The following is a 21,786-nucleotide window of genomic DNA, read 5'->3' as shown; positions in this document are numbered from 1 at the left end:
CACTTACAGCAAGTCCCATGATTTCCCGCTGTGCCTTACACACGCAGTAGAGGGACCCTAAAATCTCTCTTAGGGTACACATACAAGCAAGACGATTTCCAGTGCTGGAACCTTCCGTTGTCACGAGTCATTGACAGCAACTAATAGTAGTAGGTCCTCCCTGTCTGCTCCTATTCTTGTCAATTCATTCGCCTCTCATTTGCTGACCGGCGCTTGCATTGGAATTTTGGGGATATCTTCTCAGCTAGATCCCTGATTTCATCTATTATTGGGCCAATCTCCCTCGGCTAACAGCTTTATTACAAGCCCAATGAATACCAATTGTTGAGTCCCCCTCCATGATCAAGGGGCCACTTCCATTCTCTGCATACGGTCTCAGTCCTCACAAGGCCTTTGCCTCGGCTTCATTTGCATCACATACCCCGCCAATCCTGAGAATGACAGGATTTTCCTTATGATATCATCTCGGATTAGTCCCATAATTCCCGCTTTTTCCAGGATTAGCTCCCCAATTAGTTCAAAACATGCTTTTAAACATCGGCATATATCAATCTGGGATTTGGTAGTGTCCATCGCAGAAGGCATTTCGTGGATGGTTTGTTGCATGTGAGAGCAGCCACATAGGCTCGCTTTTCAACACATTTTGTCTTCATTCGTTTATTCATCCGACGTGGCTGCTCTCTCATGCAACAGACCATCCGCGCCTTCCGCGATGGGGGCTAGCAAATCCCTATCAATATATATTTATTTCAGCACCCTTAGGATATAGATACATCAGTTGATATGTATTGCTTGATATAATGAGAATATTTGGGAATATTCATGATATATCGGATGATATTTTGGGACCTAAAAACCTTAGAAAATGACATTTACCTAAGAAGATTCTGAATAAGGTTTAATTGTGAAGTCATTAATAAACTAACATTAAATAAATTGTCCAGCAATTTTGCTCTACACAGTATTGCATCACAACTCAATGCAGACTTCAAAAAGGATCTATGCATTCCATAGCCATCGTAGAGCCATTGCAACTGAAAGAAATATGTATCCTAATAAACAGACCACAACATAAAACAAAGCATGAAAAACTCCCTGCAACTGATGACTTTGAGCAGGGAACAACACATAACTGCCTACCACAAAAGTCCTACATATTTCCTCTAGGCTACCTCTCAATGATAACTGTCTTCCTACAACCCTTGGAAATTTGTTTACATATAAGGTTTGTAGGAAGACTGCATTCCACTCCCCAAATAGGCTCCATAATTTGATGAAGCATTGAATGAGTTAGCAGGAACCCTCTCTTCTGCGTAGAGATGGGATGGTTGGACATTTGCTTGAACCCTCTCTTCTGGGTAGAGATAGGATGGCTGGATAGTAGCTTGAACCCTCTCTTCTGGGTAGAGATAGGATGGCTGGACAGTTGCTTGAACCCTCTCTTCTGGGTAGAGATATGACGGCTGGACATTTGCTTGTTGGCCATACAAACCCTGTCTTGGCGCTTCATAATCATATGTAGTAATTGGAGTAGTAAGAGGGTAACTTTGTGACCCCGCTCGGAGTGCTATCCTATTGCTAAAAATCGGATGGCTAGGCGGCTGTCTTTCTGCAGCGAAAACAGGCATACGGGGGCTGAATCCTCCATTAGTTCGAACCCGTTTAAATTGAGGCTTTGCAGCATCCCCGGCCCTCTTCTTATCAGATTTCACTTTCTCCAGTTGAACAAGTCTTCTTTGAAGGGGATCCAATGGGTACTCTGCTTCGAGCTTGTAGTCATCAATACATTTGATCACAGCCTTCAGTGCGGCAAGCTCCTCTGCGATTGCGTCATCCTGAGTTCAAGAATGCAGAAAATTTTCAGTCAATCAAAAATAAAAATAAAAATCATAGCTCAATATTAATTTTAACAACTTGTAGTTTGATAGGCACCTGACCGTCTGCGGACCCAGAATTTCCACCTTTTCCCTGCGCATTTCTCCTCAAATCCCTCAAGTATGTTTTCAAGAGAGGCACAGGGGGGAAACTCTCAGTTAGCTGGAAGCCAAGCACAAGATGAACAGCATCAACATGTCTCCCAATGTCGACCAATGCTTCAATTACGCCTGCATCAAAATGAAAAACCCACACAATTAGACACTATATAGTGGGACAACACCACCAACCTAATAATGCCAAATCCTCAATCGCTCATTGTCATACAGACCATATCATGGCATGCCCTCAAATGGGACGCCTACGAAAAGGTATGAAGGGTCAGTAGACCCCTAATGGTCAGTTAACAGAATACCAACCTGGCATCTTGTGTGTGAGCCCAAGTGAACGGTAGAGTTCAGGTTTCTGGCTACGAGAAGCAACAGCAAGGACAAGCTTGCAGAGTTCATCTTCATCAAACTCCGACGCAATGTTAAAAGTCGCTAAAAGCTGCAGGAAACCCTGAGCTTCCAATGAATTTCCATTCTTAGCATCAATGTCCTCATCACCCAACTTGGGCTTCCACTCATCAGCAATTGCCTTAGCTTGCTGTTTGGTTTCAGAGCTCAAAGTGTGATCGGGCCCCACCAACAATGGGGCCACAGATTCCATCAAAAGAACACAAGATCTGCGCAGGCCCTGTAGGGCCTGATCCTTCTTGTTCCCTTGATGGGTAGTTTGAACTGGAGGGTAGAAACCCTCCAATGAATCCAGCACCAAACGGGCTGGTTCGGTTGCACTTTTCAATGCAACGGGAATTTCCTCACGTATGGCAGCGAGATCTTTCCGGTTCTCTGAAATGAATTTCAGAAGCCCTTTCGCATCCATCTGTTCGCATAATTGCTGCAACTCAGGACGGGGCTCAACTTCTACAGCCATGGTTTCAGGGTGTTCACCTGGTCTATCAATAGATTTCTCACCATTGGAAAAGCTGCTTACCTTGCTTTCTATGTGGGCTCCGCCGGTGGGCTCCGGAGATGGCGCCTTGTAATTTTTGCGTGCCTCCACAATAGCTGCAACAGCAGTGTCTTTTAGTTCTTGGAGCCGATCCAAAAGAGCTTGTTCTTTAGCAGCAATATCGGCCTCTCTCTGTGCCAGCACAGATTCCTTGTCCTCAAATGCCTTCTCCTTCTCAGCTAACTCATCAAATTTCTCCTTTAAAGAACTCTCAAGATTGCGAAGGTGTTCTTCAATTTCATTCCACTGAATAATGTTGTCAGAAGAAGCTTCTCTATGAGCTTCCAGTTCAGAAAATGCCTTACCAAGCTGCTCTATCATCATGGTTGTCGATTCAATGCCCATGACAGCTGGTTCTCTATCAGCCATGGAAAAGAGCGGAAGGGGTCAACCTACAAGAGAGAAATATAAAATCCGTCAAGAAAAGCCAGGAATTACAGTGAAAGGTGTTAAATATTTATTCTTTCAAAAAAAAAAAATGCGTTCAATATTTCTCTGCCGCTTTAGAATTGGAAAGTGTATAGTATGAGATGCAAAATATGAGAGGTGTCATGGATTCGGTAGTTTTTTCTTTTCTTTTTGGCTAGTGTCTTGATGAGAGAATATAAGGATCGATGTTAAGAGAATGAAGTATTTGTTACTCTCACGTGGTCTTTATATAAAATGTATGGTTTGATTAATTTATTAGTGTTTTGGTTCCTTTTTCCCTCTTGTTTGTCGAGGAAGATGGTATGGTTTTTATTAAAAAGAATACGCGAGGTGTCCCCGATAACCAGAGTATAAAACGATCACCAACTTACATACTAGTCCAAGTCAAAGAAATTAAAAATTAATAAATATAGAGAGGGAATTAATCATCGTGCTTCTAATGGCGAGGAATATCATGGGGGACATCTCAGATCATGTGGAATAAGTCAGCCCTCTCATGCCAAACACAAAAATGCGACCATGGATGCTTTTGTAGCTTATTAGAAGACACGAATTGCAGATACCAGAAGATTTAAAAGAGAGCTACATTACAAACGCTGCAGGAGGCCAAGAGTGCCATGACAGACAGTTTATTTGGTTGGACAGTTGCTCCTATACGAACTTCCAAGGGAGGCCATTGACTTCAAGAAGGGTAAGTATGGAGGAACTACTTGGTAGCATTGTTGTGTCGCATACTGAAAAACAATGAATATAAGGAAAGAACCATCGATATGGGACGTGATTGATGCAGACATGTGAGATGAAACCAAATCCATGACTGTGGAAGCCAAATGTCTTATGGAGCCGCGCTTTCTAGAAATATATGTTATGCATGCATTCCAACTTTTCATTTCAACGAGTACAATCAGTCTTCCCCGTCTGAAAATTATGATTCCAAAAGGCTCACAGAAAAGAGAAAAATGTCCATTCGCGACATTGACTGCATCTGCAGTTCATTCGTAGTTTTTTTTTGGGTCAAAGGTACATATTTTATTAATCAAAAGCAACCATAACACAAGGGAGACAATAACCAAACCAGCGCTAACACAAAGCCCTCACCCACTCTGCCTCACAAAGAGTGTCATCACTAGTTAAGGGACACTAATCACCCGTTAAATCAAAATTACAAAAGGGAAATGATATCCCTCCCCTCCTTTAACGGTTTCTGTGAGAATGGTTCAGTGCTTGAGGATAAATTCATGCCTTTTAATTTCCTTTGCCTTTAAAACTTAACGAATAACGTTAAAGGGGGAGATTTTAGCCGTCACCGGGTGGTGGGGGGGGGGGTACAGCTCCAGCCTTAAAATGAAGGCAAATCCTTGATCGCAAATTCTGAAAGAAGCCCCACTTGCCAAGAAACACTTCTAGAAGGAAACCATTGTGCTCAATAGAAGAATGCTTCGCCAACAGAAAATCAGCAACACAACCAAACCATTTGCCCAGCATAAACAACTCTTCAGATTTGGAGAAAGACAGTTGCACCTTTTTTTTAATATTACAGTCGCACCTTTTTTCTCAGAAATAACTTTGTCAGACACTGAAAAACAGAATAAAAAGAAATAGAAAGACTGGGACCATCCCAGAATGAAAAGGAAGAAAAGAAGGCGTACAAGCTAGATCAGGAAGGTTCTTGAGAAAACCATACCAGGTTTGATAAATATAAACCGCTGCTTATATACAAATAAGTAAGCATTCTGTGACAGATCAAGAACAGACTTGGTCAATGCAGTTTCATATTTGGAAGCAGTACAGCTTACACAAGAGATGTCAGATATGGATTCAATTGAATATCCAAATGACCAGGCATTAACGTAGTTCTACTAGAATATGAAAGACGGTAGGAAGAGACGCTTGTTCCAGAGTTATCCCTAAGAGCCTTCGATATTGTGCCATGGTTTATTTTTTGTTGAAAGGTAACGATTTTATTATAAGCTGCGAAAGGGTTACATAACCTACATCCAATGGGGACAAGACGTCCCACCAACGCAAAAATCATCTCTACAGCCCCAATCACAAGGGTTTTACCCCTTGATTAATGTCTTTTTTTTACATTTTATTACAGTTCCCCACAAATAAGAGAATACAAACAGATAACTATACTGTTCTGTCCTCATTCTGCCTTGACAGCAGATAACTATACTTAGCTGAGCTATATCCGCCTACCTGCTAATTCGTTCAGTTCTATTCTCTCTTCCTCTTGGCCTAGGGTTATGCCCTCCACTTCCTCCTTATCCGCCCCATCTTTGGCTAGTTTATCAGCTTGTTCATTTGCAGATCTCCTATGGTGATGAAGATGGCCAATTTACCAGCTATCTTCCAGGGGCCAACACTTTTATTGTTAGCCCAGGCTATTACGTTTAGTGAATTACATTCCACCAATAGGGGGGTTACGCCCCGACTTTGCAAACCATCTAAGCCTCCAAAGCAAAGCTTTAGCTTCCACCTCATTAGATTCGCATATTCCGGCTGGTCCAAAAAATGACATCACTCATCTTTTGTTAGAGTTGCAGATAATACCCCTGAATCCCGTCCGACCTGGGTTCCCTTTGAAGCTGCCATCGAAGTTCAGTTTCAACCAACCTTCTGGTGGTAGGGACCACTTTGGTGCAATAGTGCACTTCATTTTCTTTTCCATCATCACCATATGCCACTTTCTAAGTACCTCTGCCACATTCCAACAGTGTGCATCCTTGGCATTTCTACCCCATAAGTGGTCTATTTTGATGTCAGATGATTTCACTCCAACTTTTCTCTCTTTGAACATATGGTTGTTCCTTTCTTTCCAAATGTGCCAAATTAACTAGGGCCACAGGGATCAACCTCCATAATGCCTGCGCCGTTTCTCCAAAAGGTCCATCACTCTAGCTTCGCAATAAGCTCATTATAGATCTTGGCAACACCCATGTAAGGCCAAAACTTGTGATGATTGCCAGCCAAAGATTATATACGAACAGGCAGTGCACCATCAAGTGATCTACAGACTCTGTTTTGCAGAAAATACGCCAGATTGCAAGGTGCATTTTCCTTCCTTTATGAACGCCGCATCCCTTGGTGGAGCCTTAGTCTTCCAAATAATTGCACAAATTTAAACTTCCCTATTCGAAAAGTTCAAAGAGTTTAAACATGAAAAAGAAAAATTTAGCACAGAAAGCATCATCAGGGCCAGGGATCCAAACTCTACTGTCAGCAAGGCCGATGGACAATAGGTAGAATACAGAAGACTGAACAATGAGGACAGAGTAGCAATCTCCACTCTCCTTAAGGTTATGCCTAAGCCAAATGTCCTAGCAACCACTCCCTTCCCCTCACCAAATAGACACAAGACTATAAGGGTTACTAAACGGTATAGTTCTGGAAATGCATGGCACAGAATTGTGATTGATTCCTTAATTTTTCCCTCTTGTGAAACTCATCTACAAAGGCGATGATCCCTTTCTTGATTAACTCCCAATACCTCTGACAGAAGGCCATGGAGAAACAAACTGGACTGAGAGTTTTATCCTTCATGGAAAATAATGACTCCTTTACTTCCTCCTCTGAGAACTCCCGCCCCAACCATTCTTTTTTATTTGGTGAGATTTGATTAAACGCTACCACTAGTGCTCCCTTGTGTATAACTTGGAGAACGTTTTTTTTTTTATAAAAATTGACACATTTCATTAATATTAAGATGGCAATCGGGACCAACATGGGCCGACATGCCGGCACTAGTCCAAAAGGTAAACAGAGCATTGATATTAGTTTGTTTTCATCCCTATACTTTTCTAAACACTGTGTTCTTTACAACATCTTCTGACCCCCATTTATGTATCACCTATGGAGGATTATGCCACCACTCAGTAACTGGCCAATAGCCTAAGCCCTTAAAAGCATTGACTTGCAAGACTGGGGAGATAAACGGATATGTCCCCTTTGAGCTCATCCCTTCGAAACTCATGCTCCTCCAACGAAACCAACTAAACCAATGAGACAAAACAAAGCGATAGGAGCACACTATCAAGATACTGCAATAGAACCTAAAATTAGGGTATGTAATTTATCAATTCTATTCAATAGGTCCCGGGCAAAACATTCTTCCGATTCTCAAGCGAGAAAGTTGCACCTTTGGTTAGTATAGCCCTTCCTCATACTATTGAATCCAACCTAATCTCTCATAAAAACAGAAACGTGGTTTCTTTGTTTCTCTACTTCCCCGTCCTCTTTACATTCTCCTACTTCTTTTCCTCTGATCCTTCCCTATTCTATCATTTTCCTCTTAACTATTCATGATTTAGGTTCTATTTCATCTGCCATTTCCTTCTCTACTCCGTCCTCTACAACTTTGCATTGCTCTCCGAGGAATATCGCCCTGGTCTTGCCTATATTCTCCTGATAAGAGAATCCCAAGGCATCTCCCGTCACTAAGAATTCCTTAAAGCTCTCCAGTTCAGGGTGCCCAGGGTCATCACCTGCTGATGGCAAAGAAAGAACTTTACGCTTATCATTGCAATCTTTAAGCTGCCCTGTCCGCTGAGTATCTTCCATTACCGGGGTCCCTTGTTCCCGAATCTGAACTGGGCCCAGAGATTGACGCCTAAGTTCCAGACAAGAGATAGCCGCGTGCTTTTCATCCTCCCACAGGCGCCTTCGAATAAGCCTCTCCTTATCCAGAATCTTATTGAAGATGGGCAGATTACGAAGGGGGGTGTGAAGTTCCTCCTCACTATTCAAGGTGGACCGAGATGGGGACGACCCCAAACTTCGAGCGCCGGCAACCCTTTCTTTAACCCATTGTTTCTTCAGGGGATACCAGGACCTCGGCTGGTGTAGGCGATTCCTTCGTTGCCAACTTCTCGTTGTACTTTAGAGTTTTCAGAATCTCTATGTCTTCATTAACCAAGGTGATTGCCCCATCAGCTATAGTGCTTGTGTTTCCGAAGTGATCGTTGCTAGACATACTTTGAGAAGGCGATTTTAGAGGGGATCGAAGATAGACTTGGAGAAGTATTAGACAATGATGTTTATAATGATATCCTGATCCACTATCAATTCCCCACTTTCTACAAGGTAGGTTATTGTGTTAATTCTTCTTCTTGGGTTTGCCATACGGTGAAAGAATTTGGAATTCTCATCCCTCTCTATGAGCCAGAGAGCACAGGGTTTTAGTCGCTAACTAATTTCCTCCCTTCGCAATTTTTCTTCATGCTCCAACTTGAGAAGCCACCTTTTCTCTTGCAACGCATTTTCCTCTTCCTTTCTATCAAGGCGTTATATTCCTCGTAAGATCTCTTTTATTATGGCGCCATGTTTTCAACACCGCATTAATAATTCTTTCTTCATGAAAAAATTACCTCAACGCTCAAAAGGCTAAAAAATAAGGGAAAGCAACAAAAGAAAAAAAAAAGAGCCGCTAAGGAGTGAAACTTTAATTTTTTTCCAAAAAGTTGGTGCTTCGGCCAAATCAGGAATGCAATGGGATGAAATAGAATGAAAATTCTAGGCGAAACGGAACATGAAGTGTTTCTGTCTGAGGGGGCCGATTGAAGGCTTTAAAATAGGGTGTGAAGGGGTGGAGGTATCGCATTTGCAATTTGCAGACGATACTATTCTTTTTAGCCCCCTGATGTGGCAAAGATTATGAATCTAAAAGCAATCCTTAGGTGCTATGTGCTAGTGACGAGGCAAAGGTCGAATTTTCACAAATCTAGAGTCTACGACATTAACATTACCCAAGAGGTGGTAGAAGGGATAAGGGAAAATTGGAGTGGGCCCTCTTTTTATTTAATCAAATCATTTTATAATAATTTATGGTTCATTCTAGGTCACCTAGTGCTTTTTTTGTGGATTGTAGAGCTTTGGCAGATCATATGTTTGAGCTTGGAGGGGACAATAAGTTGCTCATTCTTTGAAGTTATTACTTTATATTCATGGCTTGTTTGGAGTCAAGTAGGTAACGCTATATTTGATTGCACTATTATTGGATGCTTGATCGCTGTCCGTTTCCAACTAGAGGCCATATTATGTGAAACTTAACTTCAATGGTGATGCTATGGTCTATTTGGAAGGAACATGGTAAAAACAATTCAATATGTGGGAGAAAATATAATTCCTAAGCATTTCTTAGGAATCAAGTGGGTCCTCAAATTCCCAAAACCCTTAAAAACATGTCGTCAAGAGAACAATATTAATTATTAGAAATGAACATAGAAGCCCAAGACCGAGATGGGCGATACACATGAAGAAAACAAACAAGATAAATACATAAAATAACACACTTAAATAGGTGTTCTCTTTTAGTTAAGCGTTTTAGAGCCTCCTAGGTCCCCCCCCCCCCCCCCCTCTTCTCACCCTCCCTCCTCTCCCTCTCTTCTATTCACATCACTATTAACAGGAGTTTCTAGAGCTCTAAGTGAGTATTTTTTTTCATAAGTGGGGCGCATTTAGTTTAGGGTTTCAGAGCTTTCTATATGTATTTGCTTTGGAATAAGAAAGGGGTTAGGGATATACTACCTATTTCATGTTCGAGTGATTTTCTTGAGAAGAAAACTCCATGATTGCGAAGATCTATTTTGTGTTGCAATTTTCATTCATTTGGATTGGTTATCAATCGAAGGTTGGTTGCTAAAATTTTCTAAAGTAATTTAACTTTTTAATTTATTCTAGATTTGAAGTATGTTGTTGATATCTTTGAAGGTATGGCTAAATCCTCTTCTTCTTTATGAAAGTAATAGCCCTTACAATAGATTGGGTGAAATCTCTCCCTTTCTTTAAGTTTGTATCGGCCTTCAACCTATGGAATGGATGGAGGGAGATCTGCTTTTGTGTAGCTTGGCGCCGAGTGATTGTGCAAAATTGGGAACCCCCTTCTCCGGATACCTTGAAGCTTAATTTTGACGGAACCAGCTTGGGGAACCCTGGGCCAACAGGAATTGGAGGGGTTCTTAGAGACGATGAGGGAGTTTTCTTATGGGCTTTTGCAGCGCCTATCGGAGTTGTAGATGCCGAGAAGGCAGTTCGAGCAGTTCATCAAGGTATTAAATACTTGGACAAGGGTTGTTGTGGAGGGAGATTCCCTCAATGTCATCCTTTGGTTAAGAGGCTCATGTGTTCCGCCTTGGAGATTCGCTCAATTTTTTGACAAGATCCAAGACCTAAGTTGTAAATTTCGTTGTGTTCGCCATTTTGTTTTGGCAACCGGAACGGAACATTTCAAAAATTTTGGTCATTTTGTTCTGATTTCGATCGAAACTTTTCGTTCTGCTACGACGACAGAAATTTAATACTTGAACAATATGAAAAAAATCCAAAAAAAAAACGGAAATTGTGAGAAAAATATAAGAAATAATTAAATGAATCAAATATGTAAAATATCCAACATTTACTGAAAGGGAAATCACTGTCAGCAGAAATGCATATGTCGACCAATGCCTGACAAGGTCAAAAACTTTTAGAGACCAAATTATGAATATTTTTACCAAACTTGATTTAATAATGGAATTTATGAATTTTTAAAATTGCAAAAATATCCCATTGTCTGGAAGTTAAGATTTTAACCCGGCCAAATTTTGTACTAGAACTGGAAAGTTGACTTTTTATCCATTTAGACTTGGATCTTGAAACTACTTTTTAATGAATCCAAATGCGTGTGTGAGGGAGCGGGGGGAGGGGGTAATTCCGGACATTAAAAATAGTAAAGACATTTACTTAAATGACTTTACATGTGAATACTAAGAAGAGAAGAGAACTGCTAACTACCAGTTTACTCTAAAAGCTTAAGCTGTTGGAGAAAGGCGTTATTTATCTTTTATACTTTAACACTCCCCCGCACGTGTGGCCCACTTGGCAAACACGTGGCACATGTGGTCCCACTTTGGGCCGACCATCGCATGTGGATTTTTGCTAACTGGGAGGTTTGAACTCGAGACCTTTGGCTCTGATACCATGTTAACTTACCAACTTCTCCAAAAGCTTAAATAGTGCCTTTGGAGAAGTTGGTAAGTTAACATGGTATCAGAGCCAAAGGTCTCAAGTTCAAACCTCCCGGATAGCGAAAATCCACATGTGATGGTCGGCCCAAAGTGGGACCACATGTGGCACGTGTTTGCCAAGTGGGTCACACGTGCGGGGGAGTGTTAAAGTATAAAAGATAAATAACACCATTCTCCAATAGCTTAAGCTTTTGGAGAAGTTGGTTAGTTAACAAGAACAAAGAAGAGAGAATGAGTGGAAGAAAAACAACTAAAATTTCAAATTTCGGAAAATTTCATCCGTAATTACTGAAATCCATCGAAATCCGGAACGAAATGGTATATACGGCCTTTTTGTTGAACCGAAAAGTTTCTCTCGAAAACGGGCAAAACGAAACGATATATACATCTAAGTTTAAGACCAAGTGTTGGGGGGGGGGGGGGAGGAATCTACAATTGTTTTTAGTCATGATAGACGGTTTGTCATTAGCGTGGCGGACAACCTATTGAGGGAGGGGATAGAAAGGGAGGGGCCAAAGATGTTTGTTTATCTTCCCCCTTGATTTATTTTCTTCCGTCTTTTTTTTGAATGGTTGCAGTTTCGCTCAAAGAGAGGGGAAGACCGAGATGGTCGACCCAAAAGTACAAAAAGAATATATAAAGAAAACAGAAAGATACAATCAGAGCATAAAACAAGGATCAAGGTGGGAGGAAGTCAAACATCTCCAATCCCTGCTTCCCCACACCATCCATTGCAAGTCTGTCAGCGGACTTCTTAAGTGTGTAAATATGATTGGCATCCCTTCCACCCGATCCTGAATCTCATAAAAAAACTGTGTGAATCTCCAAGGCGGGAAACTCGATCCACTAAGCCACAGAATAACATTCATGGAATCTTCCTCCACAATGATCTTATCCATACAATCTCCATCCAAAAACTTTATACCATGGTGGACAGCCCTATCTTCGCCTCACCAGCATCTGCAATCCCAAGAGATCATGAGAAAGCCCGATAACATCACCATTTGAGTCTCTTAGGATACCTCCTATGACAGCTGGACCGGGATTTCCCAAACTAGAGCCACATCAAAGTTGAACTTGAGCAATCCCATAACACGAGCCTCCCACTCTCGAACAATCGAATGGCGCTTTTAGGCACTGAAACGCACCTCCTTCCAACCCTCCCATAAATTGAAAGCAGAGACGAACAGAAAAGAAGGAAGAGTCCCCACCCAAGCTATTGTGAGGGCAATAACTTTGATAAATAAAAAATGAAGAGACGTTGCATTATCTTCAACTAATCTAGCATTTCTTTCTTTCCATAGAACCCACAGAGTTGCTAAGTGGGAAACATTCCAAAGCACTTCCTTTTTTCTTCCATGGTACCAATGCCCAGCTTTCTAGCAGATCTGAAAGCTTGGATGGAAAAACCCAAGACAATCCAAACCTGGAGAGGATATTGCTCCAAAGCTCCTTGGCTACCTTGCAATGTATAAAGACATGGTCAATCGAATCCCTGGCTACCTTGCAATGTGTGACTGTACTTTGTTTTGTCTATATTTACTTTGCTTCTATATTTTTCTTGGGGTTGACCATCTTAGTCCTCCCTTTGGATTTAATGAGAATTTGCTACAATTCAAAAAAAAAAAAGTACGTTGTTGATATCTATAATCAAGAGCTACCCATCGACTCTTGGATGTTATATCTATTATAAGTTGCATTGTAAATTGGTATCACAACATCAATCGTAGATTTGTCCCACATAACTCTCTTATTGATGCACACTCATTCTAGATGGCCCAGTAAATCAAAATGCGGCCCAAGACTAGATGTCACTTATGCCAAGGTTTCTAAACAACTTTATACCTTTCTCTATCATAACCCAAATTCTAGGCACCCCTAAGGAAAAATCAAAGGAATTCCCCATTCTAGGAGTCTTCCCAACATCTAGCTCATATCTAATCCCTACATAAAAGCAGGCTGCCACACACCAGAACCCAACCTCCCAACCCCCAAAACACTCTCGAGTGCCTTCTTTTTGTACTATGCTTCCATGACCCATTCTTGCTCCTTGTTGAACCTCCACAACTAACACTCAATACTGCTTTATTTAGCTCTTTTGATATGAACTCACAGCTCACCAAACTTTTGGTTTAGAATGCTCCACCAACCTTACCAAATGATACGCATATCCTTCAATTTTATCAATCCATAAGAAATCTTTCTTTGATAGTTACAAATGATTCTACAGTTCAATGGGAATTGGAAAAGGGTTATGACATGGACGAGACAACTTGGGAGATACCCACTTTATATCACCCCAAAGAGGCACAAGAATATCCATTTTAATAACATCTGAAAACTATACATCATAAGCTCCCGCAAGATCCCACACAATTTTGAAGGCTTACTGATACACAAGGGAAGTCCCAAGTAGGTGTTAAGAAGTGTTCTTCGACCCCTCAGATAAGACACAATCTTAATAGTTTATCCGTCCTCTACATTCACCCACAATATCACATTTCAATAAAGTTCACTTATTGCCAGAAAATTGTCGCAAAGTACCACAAAATCCCCTTTAGATTTATAACCTATTCCAAAGAAGAACCACATAATAGGAGTTTCCATCTATAAGTTGCATAAGGGTTCTTCGGCAACCCAAATAAGTCAATCCATATAGCTAATTCCTCCTCGACATTCACTCACAACAATATATATTGCCTTAAAACTGCCGCAAAGTACCAAAAAGTCGCCTGTGGAGGTACAACCTATTCCAAAGAAGAACCACAAAGTAGTGATTACCATCGATAAATTGCAAATGCGTAACTTCAACACTGAAACAAAACCCAAAAAACCTCAATCATCCTCAGCTAACGACCTTTTCCATTAATCTACTAGCCACATTTTATAACATGCTAAAGAGAAATGGAGAGAGAGGGTCTCCGTGTCTCAAACACCTTGAGCTTTGGAAAAGATCATTTTTTTGGCGTGGTTTTGTTATGTGTGTGTGTGGGGGGGGGGGGGGGATAACCATTCAGGATAGAACTTCAAGTTGAAGAGATGCAAGACTTCATATGTTTCAACTTGTCACCGGATACCATTCCTCAAAAGATAAATAAATCTCAATGACGTAATGCGTTCTCCATGTCCAACACACAAATTATGCCCAAGTGTCCCCTATATGATGTACTTCTAGAAATTCATCAACAAATCCCCGATCAAAAAGTCGGGAGACCACTAATGAATGCACCTTAAGGGTAGAGTGAGTCTAGGCAATCATGAACAAAGCCACATCAAAAGGTTGAGAGACCACTATTGAATGCACCTTAAGAAGGGGAGAGTGAGTCTAGGCATTCATGAACAAATCTGCATCAAAAAGTTGAGAGACCACTAATGAATGCACCTTAAGAAGGGGAGAAAACTCTGATATTTTCCCCACAATTAGCTAGTAGGACTACATAAAACAAGAAGACTCACACATCAGATTATCCTAGGTCAAAGTCGTGATAATTTGACCCTGTTACAAAATTTTCATAAGTTTGTTATAACCTCCCAAATCCCACCAGTCCCTCTTCTACCAACATACCTGCCGTAATCCCCAACTACAGTCCATTAAACCCTCTTTCTTTGATTGTTCCTACCTAATATTTGACCCAAACCCTGAATAGACTAGTTCCTATTCGTTGTCCTACATCAGTCTGTCAACGAAAAACCTGTGAGAAAATCTCACACATAAATCAAAGGTTCTTCAATATCTCTCAACTGAACTCACCCCGAATTCTGTTTCAAAAAATGGAAAAAAAAAACAAATAAACTTCAATCAATTCAACATATTCAAAAGCTATCATCTTCCACTTACAGACCATACAAGGAATAAAGGAAACAGCTTATCAACTCAAACTCCAATATCATCTTTTTTTTTTCCTTCCTTTATATAATATCAAAAAAGGCAATGATGTACAAAAAAAGAGCAGAGGAAGCTTTCCTTCTATTCCAGCAATCATAAATCCTTGACTAAGCAAATTGGCAAACACCTAGAAAACTGAATTCAATTCCCCATTGAATATTAAAAAATAAAATCAGTATGATCCATCATTTGAAAACCAGAATAGATTTACGAAACTCAAAAAAATAAAAAACAGCGTCCAAATAACCTTTACGAAAAAAGAGAAAAAGATAAAAAAATTAATAAAGAATAACCAAATATTAGAAGGAAAAAAGAAGTTGCAGATGATTACCACGGTGCAGATGTAGCACGCAACCGACTTCTTTTTCTAGTGTGTAAGGGTCCCAATTGTGTGATTTTACCCACTTCGATCTGGGGACTGAAAATTCAGCCCAAAATCGACTTTATTTCACAGTATAAAGCCACGTTTCAAAGGATTGGGAGATGAAAATTTCCTCCAAAATCCAACAGTGTTTCGCACCAGAGAAATAATATGATTATAGTTAATTTAGAGGGATATCATCATAAATTTAAGGTCCCTCTTACTAAATATAAAATTTGGATGGTTCAAGCTATCTTTTTCATTTGTAAAAAAGATAGCAAATTTTAGAAAAAAATTCCTTTTTAAACTTTTCCAAGAAAATCATGCAATCCAAACTAGGCCTCAACCATTGATTTGTTTGTCCCCACTAAAGACAGTCATTTCTCTATTGGACAATCTAACTATTATTATTCGAGGGTGAAAAATGGACGGCAAAGAAAGTTAAAGATCAACAATACTCAGAATGTTGACAAATCAGAGGCCTACAATTGTAAGGCCAATTAGGGGCCCGTTTGGACTGGAGGAAAAATATTTTGGGCAAAAAAGTTTTTCTTGGGAATTTTTTTTTCATTTCTACGATTTAGAGGAAATTATATGGTTGTGGTTTATTTGGAGGGATATCATATCATCCACCGCCACCGACGACCGTCTTTGCAACTTGAGAGAGGAGGAGGAGGAGGAGGAAGAAAAAGAGAAATAAAAAAAAAAAATCAAAACAGTAGAAACAAATGGAAGAGCCAACTATTGAGGTGGGTATTATTATCATATGTAGGGAGCATTTAGTCTAGGGTTTCAGAGCCTTCTAGGTTCTTCCCCCCTTCTATTCACGTCACTTTTAATATGATTTTGTAGAGCTCTAAGTGAGAGTTGAGGAGAAATTAGTTTAGGGTTTCAGAGCTTTCTATATGTATTTGCTTTGGGCTTTACCGACAATTTTTGCATTTTTTGGAATAAGAAAGGGGTTAGGGATCTACTACCTATTTCATGTTCAAGGGATTTTCTTGAGAAGAAAACTCCATGATTGCGACGATCTATTTTGTGGGTTTCATCTATGGTTGAAATCAACCTGGATTAGATACATTTGGTGTTGCAATTTTCATTCATTTGGATTGGTTATCAATGGAAGGTTGGTTGCTAAAATACTCTACAGTAATTTAACTTTTTAATTTATTCTACATTTGAAGTATGTTGTTGATATCTTTGAAGGTGTGTCCTATCAAGCACGGGTTTGGGTACGACACGACACGGGTACGCAAGTATGTGATTTTTCAAAAAAACCCGGGTGCGGGTACGTTCGGGTACGCCGAATATAATAATATATTTTAATATTTTATTATATATTTATAAAAATTAAAAAAAATTATCAGTTTTGGGCTCTCAAGTCTCAATTGGTTGCCCACAATCTCAAACAAACAAGGCCTAAACAAATGGGAGAGAAGGCCCTAAACAAACAACAACAGATTTTGTCAAACAAACAAACAGCAAGGCCTAAACAATTAAAGTAAAAACAGCAGATTTTGTCACAATCTCAAACAAACAGCAGATTTTTTCACAATCTCAAACAAATAGCAGATTTTGTCACAATCTCAAACAAACAGCAGATTTTGACTCCAATAACCAGTTTTATGCTCTCAATCGGTTGTCAGTTTGTCACAATATCAAATGAACAGGGCCTAAATGTAATTGTGAGCCCCAGATAGATGATTGGACTCAAAATTAAACAAAATTTTGAATCCAATAATCAGTTTTGGACTCTCTAACAGTTATTGCACCCAAAAAACAGATTATTGCACCCAAAAAACAAACAATCAGTTTTGAATCCAACAAATATAATTTTGATTTTTTACTCTCAACAGTTTTGGACTCTCAATCCAATAATCAATTTTGAATCCAACAGGTTATTGCAGATTGTGAGTCCATCAATCCAACAGATTATTGCAGATTGTGAGTCCATCAATCCAACAGATTATTGAACCAAAAATTGCATTTACACCCTGTTTGTTTTGGATTTTGAGAACAGATTGTGAGTTCAAAGCTGATTCATGGACTCAAAATTAGACTCAACAGATTGTGAGTCCAATAATCAGCTTTGGACTCACAATCTGTTCTCAAAATCCAAAACAAACAGGGCCCAAATTAATTTTGAGTGTGGGGGGGGGGGGGGGGGGGGGAGGGGGGAGAGAGAGAGTGTTCCATTTGTCAGGATAGAACTTCAAGTTGAAGAGATGCAAGACTTCATATCTTTCAACTCGTGACCAGATACCATTCCTTAAAAGATAAATAAATCTCAATGACGTAATGCATTCTCCATGTCCAACACACAAATTATGCCAAATTGTCCCCTATATGATGTACTTCTAGACATTCATCAACAAATCCCCCATCAAAAAGTCGGGAGACCACTAATGAATGCACCTTAAGAAGGGTAGAGTGAGTCTAGGCATTCATGAACAAAACCGCATCAAAAAGTTGAAAGATCACTAATGAATGCACCTTAAGAAGGAGAGAGTGAGTCTAGGCATTCATGAACAAACCCGCATCAAAAGGTTGAGGGACCACTAATGAATGCACCTTAAGAAGGGGAGATAACACCTCCAATATTTTCCCCACAAGTAACTAGTAGGACAAACACCAAAAATCATGTCGGAGTTTTCCACCACATACCAATGGGTCTAAAGTATTCAGCAAGACCTATAATGCCCAATTGTCCCCTATAAGATGTGCTTATAGACATTCATGGACAAAACCCCCATCAAAAAGTAAAGAGACCACTGATGAATGCGCCTTAAGCGTAGATGTGAGTCTGGAAATTCATGAAAAAAACCCCATTAAAAACTTGGGAGACCACTAATGAATGGCATGGGATAGAAGAGTTTATCACATTTTCTAAAAGCTTTTTAATCCAAATAAAAATGGTATTCATATTTATCATCATGGACATTTTCACTTTGACAAGAAACGGTATTCATATTTATTCATATTTAATCCAGTTTCAGTCCCTGATTCAATCTTCAAACCAAAAGCTTGCTACTAGAAAACCGAAGGAGCACACAGAGCAAACGAAGGGATTCACCAAGCAACAACGTAGTTGTTTGTGTAGGCAGAATCGAGTTTCAAATCATAAGATGACGAAGTGACTGCACCAACGCGAAAAAATGCTTTATTTCATAGGGGCTGAAACTGGAATGATACCTTACTAAAATAAGGAATTAGTGGAATATGCCAGAAAGAAAATAGAGGAGCGAGGCGGACATCGGCACGTGCACGGATCATTGTCTCTATAATAGAAGGGTTTTTTAAAAATAGATATAAGGATATTTATTGGAAACATAACAAAATAGGAGAAGAATTTTCTGTTTGAATTATCAGAAGCCCTTTGGATCAGCTCTCAATTTGATTAGAGAAAGGCTTCCATCTTGCTCAGGTTAAATACAAATCACCCCAAGGGATGGTCATATGATGTTGGCTCAATATTGAGTCACATACAGTCTTGTATTTGTGTTTTATGTTTGGTGCCTTACAAGAGAGCAAGCCAAGTAATTATTATCCTGAAAAATGTTTTAATTGGCTTGGCTGCATCAATGTAATAGAGTTTGGACAAGACGAGTATTAGCAAAATTTTGAGGTGATGACCACCCTTGCATTGGTTTATGTTCATAATAAGGGGGATGAAAGATATAGTTATTCAACAGACTGAAAAATCATTAAGCTAATCTTAATTGGGAATCGGAAATCATCCTAGATGATACTCTAATAGTCTCCTTCCAAATACCAGATTTTTGTAATTGTCTAATGTTGAGTTCAGTAAGTTTGCTTTGAACCGCTTTGTATAAGAGGTTTTAGGGCTTATTTTTGTATTCTTGTTTTCAGAAAAGGGTTGAGAGCTCAAAAAGGAGAAAAGGGTGTCCAAGAGTTTCTTGGTGGGTTTGGTGAGAGATACCGATTTTCTCTTGTACTCTCTAGTTTCTATAGCAGATTTTCTCCCCGCCTCTTCCGTAGATGTAGGCTTTACGCCAAACCACATAAATCTTTGTGTCTTCATGTGAGTGCTTGCGTTATCCTGTTTCGTTTCGCTTTGCCATTGAAACTACAGGTTGCTATTGAGGAGGTTCTTCACAACATCTAATGATTGTAATGCGAGGAGTTCTAAACTGAAAAGTGCCCTTGCAAAAAAGGGATGAAACGGCGCCCCCATTGGTTGTAATTCACCAAGGCGCATTAAATGAATTGAAAAGTCAAAAAACATTAAATACACATTGCTGGCGTACAATCAATGGAGGCGCCCTTTCATCCCTTTTTCGCAAGGGCGCCCTTCAGTTTAGAACTCCTCTTGTAATGTAATCAATAGTGACACAAAAAAAAATTGTGTGTTCTAGGGTTTTAGGCTTCACTATTTTAGGCATCCTCTACAGGAAGAAAAAAAAAAGGTGTGATAAAATAATAACTAAGTGCCGAATCAGGAAAAAAATCTCTTCCACCTGATCCTTGATGAAGAATACAAACCCTTTTAACCTTGTTTGTTTCATTAGGTCACAAATATGCTACGAATTTCAACTTATTTATATAAAGAGAGATCAAGGAAAAACTACAGAGCTCAAGAGCAAAAGTTAAAACCTGGCCTTTCTGTGCTCGAGAATTTCTCAATGCAGTAGAAAAATCATTGAAATAAATTGCTGATAAAGAAACCGAAGGAATGTACAAGGAGAAAAGAGAAGAATGAAAAGATGATTACCTTGGGAAATAAAAACAAGAGGACGAGTTTGATGAAAACCCTAGAGCTGAAACAAACGAGAAGAGAAACCCTAGAACTCTCTGCCTCCCAAAGTTAGAACCGGTTCTCTCGTTTGTACATTTTACTATGCTCGTGTTGTGTTTAAGCCGAAGCTAAATAGGACAAGGGAATTTTTCTTGGAAAACATTATTTTTTTAAGAAAATGGGTTGGAAAGCATTTTTCTTGGAAAGCATTTTTGGAAACTATTTTCTTCTTGTTCTAAGGGATGATGGGGGTGTTGTGAGATGGGCTTTTGCAGGACCTATTGGTTTTTTCAGACTCTAATGAGACGGAGGTGCGCACTGTACATAAAGGGATTAAACTTCTGGTTGGAGAAAATTTAATTAAAGTAGTGGTAGAAGGAGACTTCCTTAATGTTATTCGGTGGCTTTACGAATCCTAAATCAATCTTTGGAGATTCGCCGACCTATTTAATGAGGTAAAAGACTTAATGGGATCCCAAGTATTTCTTTCCGCCATATCAGGGGATCTGCTAACAAGGTGGCCGTTGGGGGATAGGCTTATTAGGGTTGGGGCTTGATTGGATTTGAGCTTCAGTTACCCCAAAAGCTTAAGCTGTTGGAGAAGGCGTTATTTATTCTTTTATACTTTAACACTCCCCCTCAGGTGTGGCCCCTCTTTCTTTGGGTTAACCTACACGTGGCACATGTGGACCGAAAAGACCTTTGCTCTGATACCATGTGAAACGACCAGATACTCCAAAAGCTTAAGTTGTTGGAGAAGGCGTTATTTAGTTTTATATACTGTCACCCCCCCCCCCCCCCTAAACGGATAAAATCCACCCTTTAACGGTTTCTATGAGAATGGTTCACTGCTTGAGCATAAATTCACCCCCTTTAACATTTTTCTTTGCCTTTAAAACTTAACGAATACAGTTAAAGGCAGGGATTTTATCCATCAGACGGGGGGGGGGAGATATCATTCTCTCTCTCTCTCTCTCTCTCTCTCTCTCTCTCTCTCTCTCTCCAATGTATTTCAAGCTAGTGTGTAGAAACCGTTCTCTCTCTCTCTCTCTCTCTCTCTCTATATATATATATATATATATATATATATATATATATATATATATATATATATATATATATATATATATATATATATATGAGGAAACTGTTGGTGAGCTTAAGCTCACCAAACTTATGGTGAGCTAGCTTGCCCAATCACATGGATCCCACATTTTGGGGAGTGATCCAAACCATTCATTTGCAAGGCCTTATCATAGATAGGGTGTGTACCAAAAATCAGCTCCATAGGATCATCCTAACCCCTCCATTTGTGGAGGACAAAAATGGACAGACACACCATAAGTTTGGATCATCCTAACAAAGTGGGCCCCCATGTGATTGGGCAAGCTAGCTCACCATAAGTTTGGTGAGCTTA

General features: G+C 39.8%; 1 protein-coding gene across 2 annotated transcripts; it reads right to left on the bottom strand.

The window, feature by feature from the left end:
• Positions 1 to 984: 984 nt before the first annotated feature.
• On the bottom strand, positions 985 to 20,499 carry LOC143876002 (FRIGIDA-like protein 3). Of its 2 annotated transcripts, XM_077377601.1 has the most exons (5): positions 20,346 to 20,471; positions 15,584 to 15,670; positions 2,295 to 3,323; positions 1,933 to 2,105; positions 985 to 1,835 (listed from the first exon to the last, which is right to left on the bottom strand). In XM_077377601.1, exons 3-5 carry the CDS (start codon positions 3,298 to 3,300, stop codon positions 1,215 to 1,217), a joined length of 1,800 nt encoding a protein of 599 aa, XP_077233716.1. In that variant the 5' UTR covers positions 3,301 to 3,323; positions 15,584 to 15,670; positions 20,346 to 20,471; the 3' UTR covers positions 985 to 1,214. The 2 variants fall into 2 exon arrangements, with proteins under 2 accessions (XP_077233716.1, XP_077233715.1); XM_077377600.1 differs by lacking the exon at positions 15,584 to 15,670 and having other exon boundaries at positions 20,346 to 20,499.
• Positions 20,500 to 21,786: the final 1,287 nt, after the last annotated feature.

This window comes from Tasmannia lanceolata, unplaced genomic scaffold (assembly GCF_043159265.1).
Source record: "Tasmannia lanceolata isolate RefF3 unplaced genomic scaffold, GAP_Taslan_0.1 ptg000004l, whole genome shotgun sequence".
NCBI classification, from domain to species: Eukaryota; Viridiplantae; Streptophyta; class Magnoliopsida; order Canellales; family Winteraceae; genus Tasmannia; species Tasmannia lanceolata.
The sequence above is the reverse complement of the archived record's forward strand: the minus strand, read 5'-3'. Positions and strand labels throughout refer to the sequence as shown.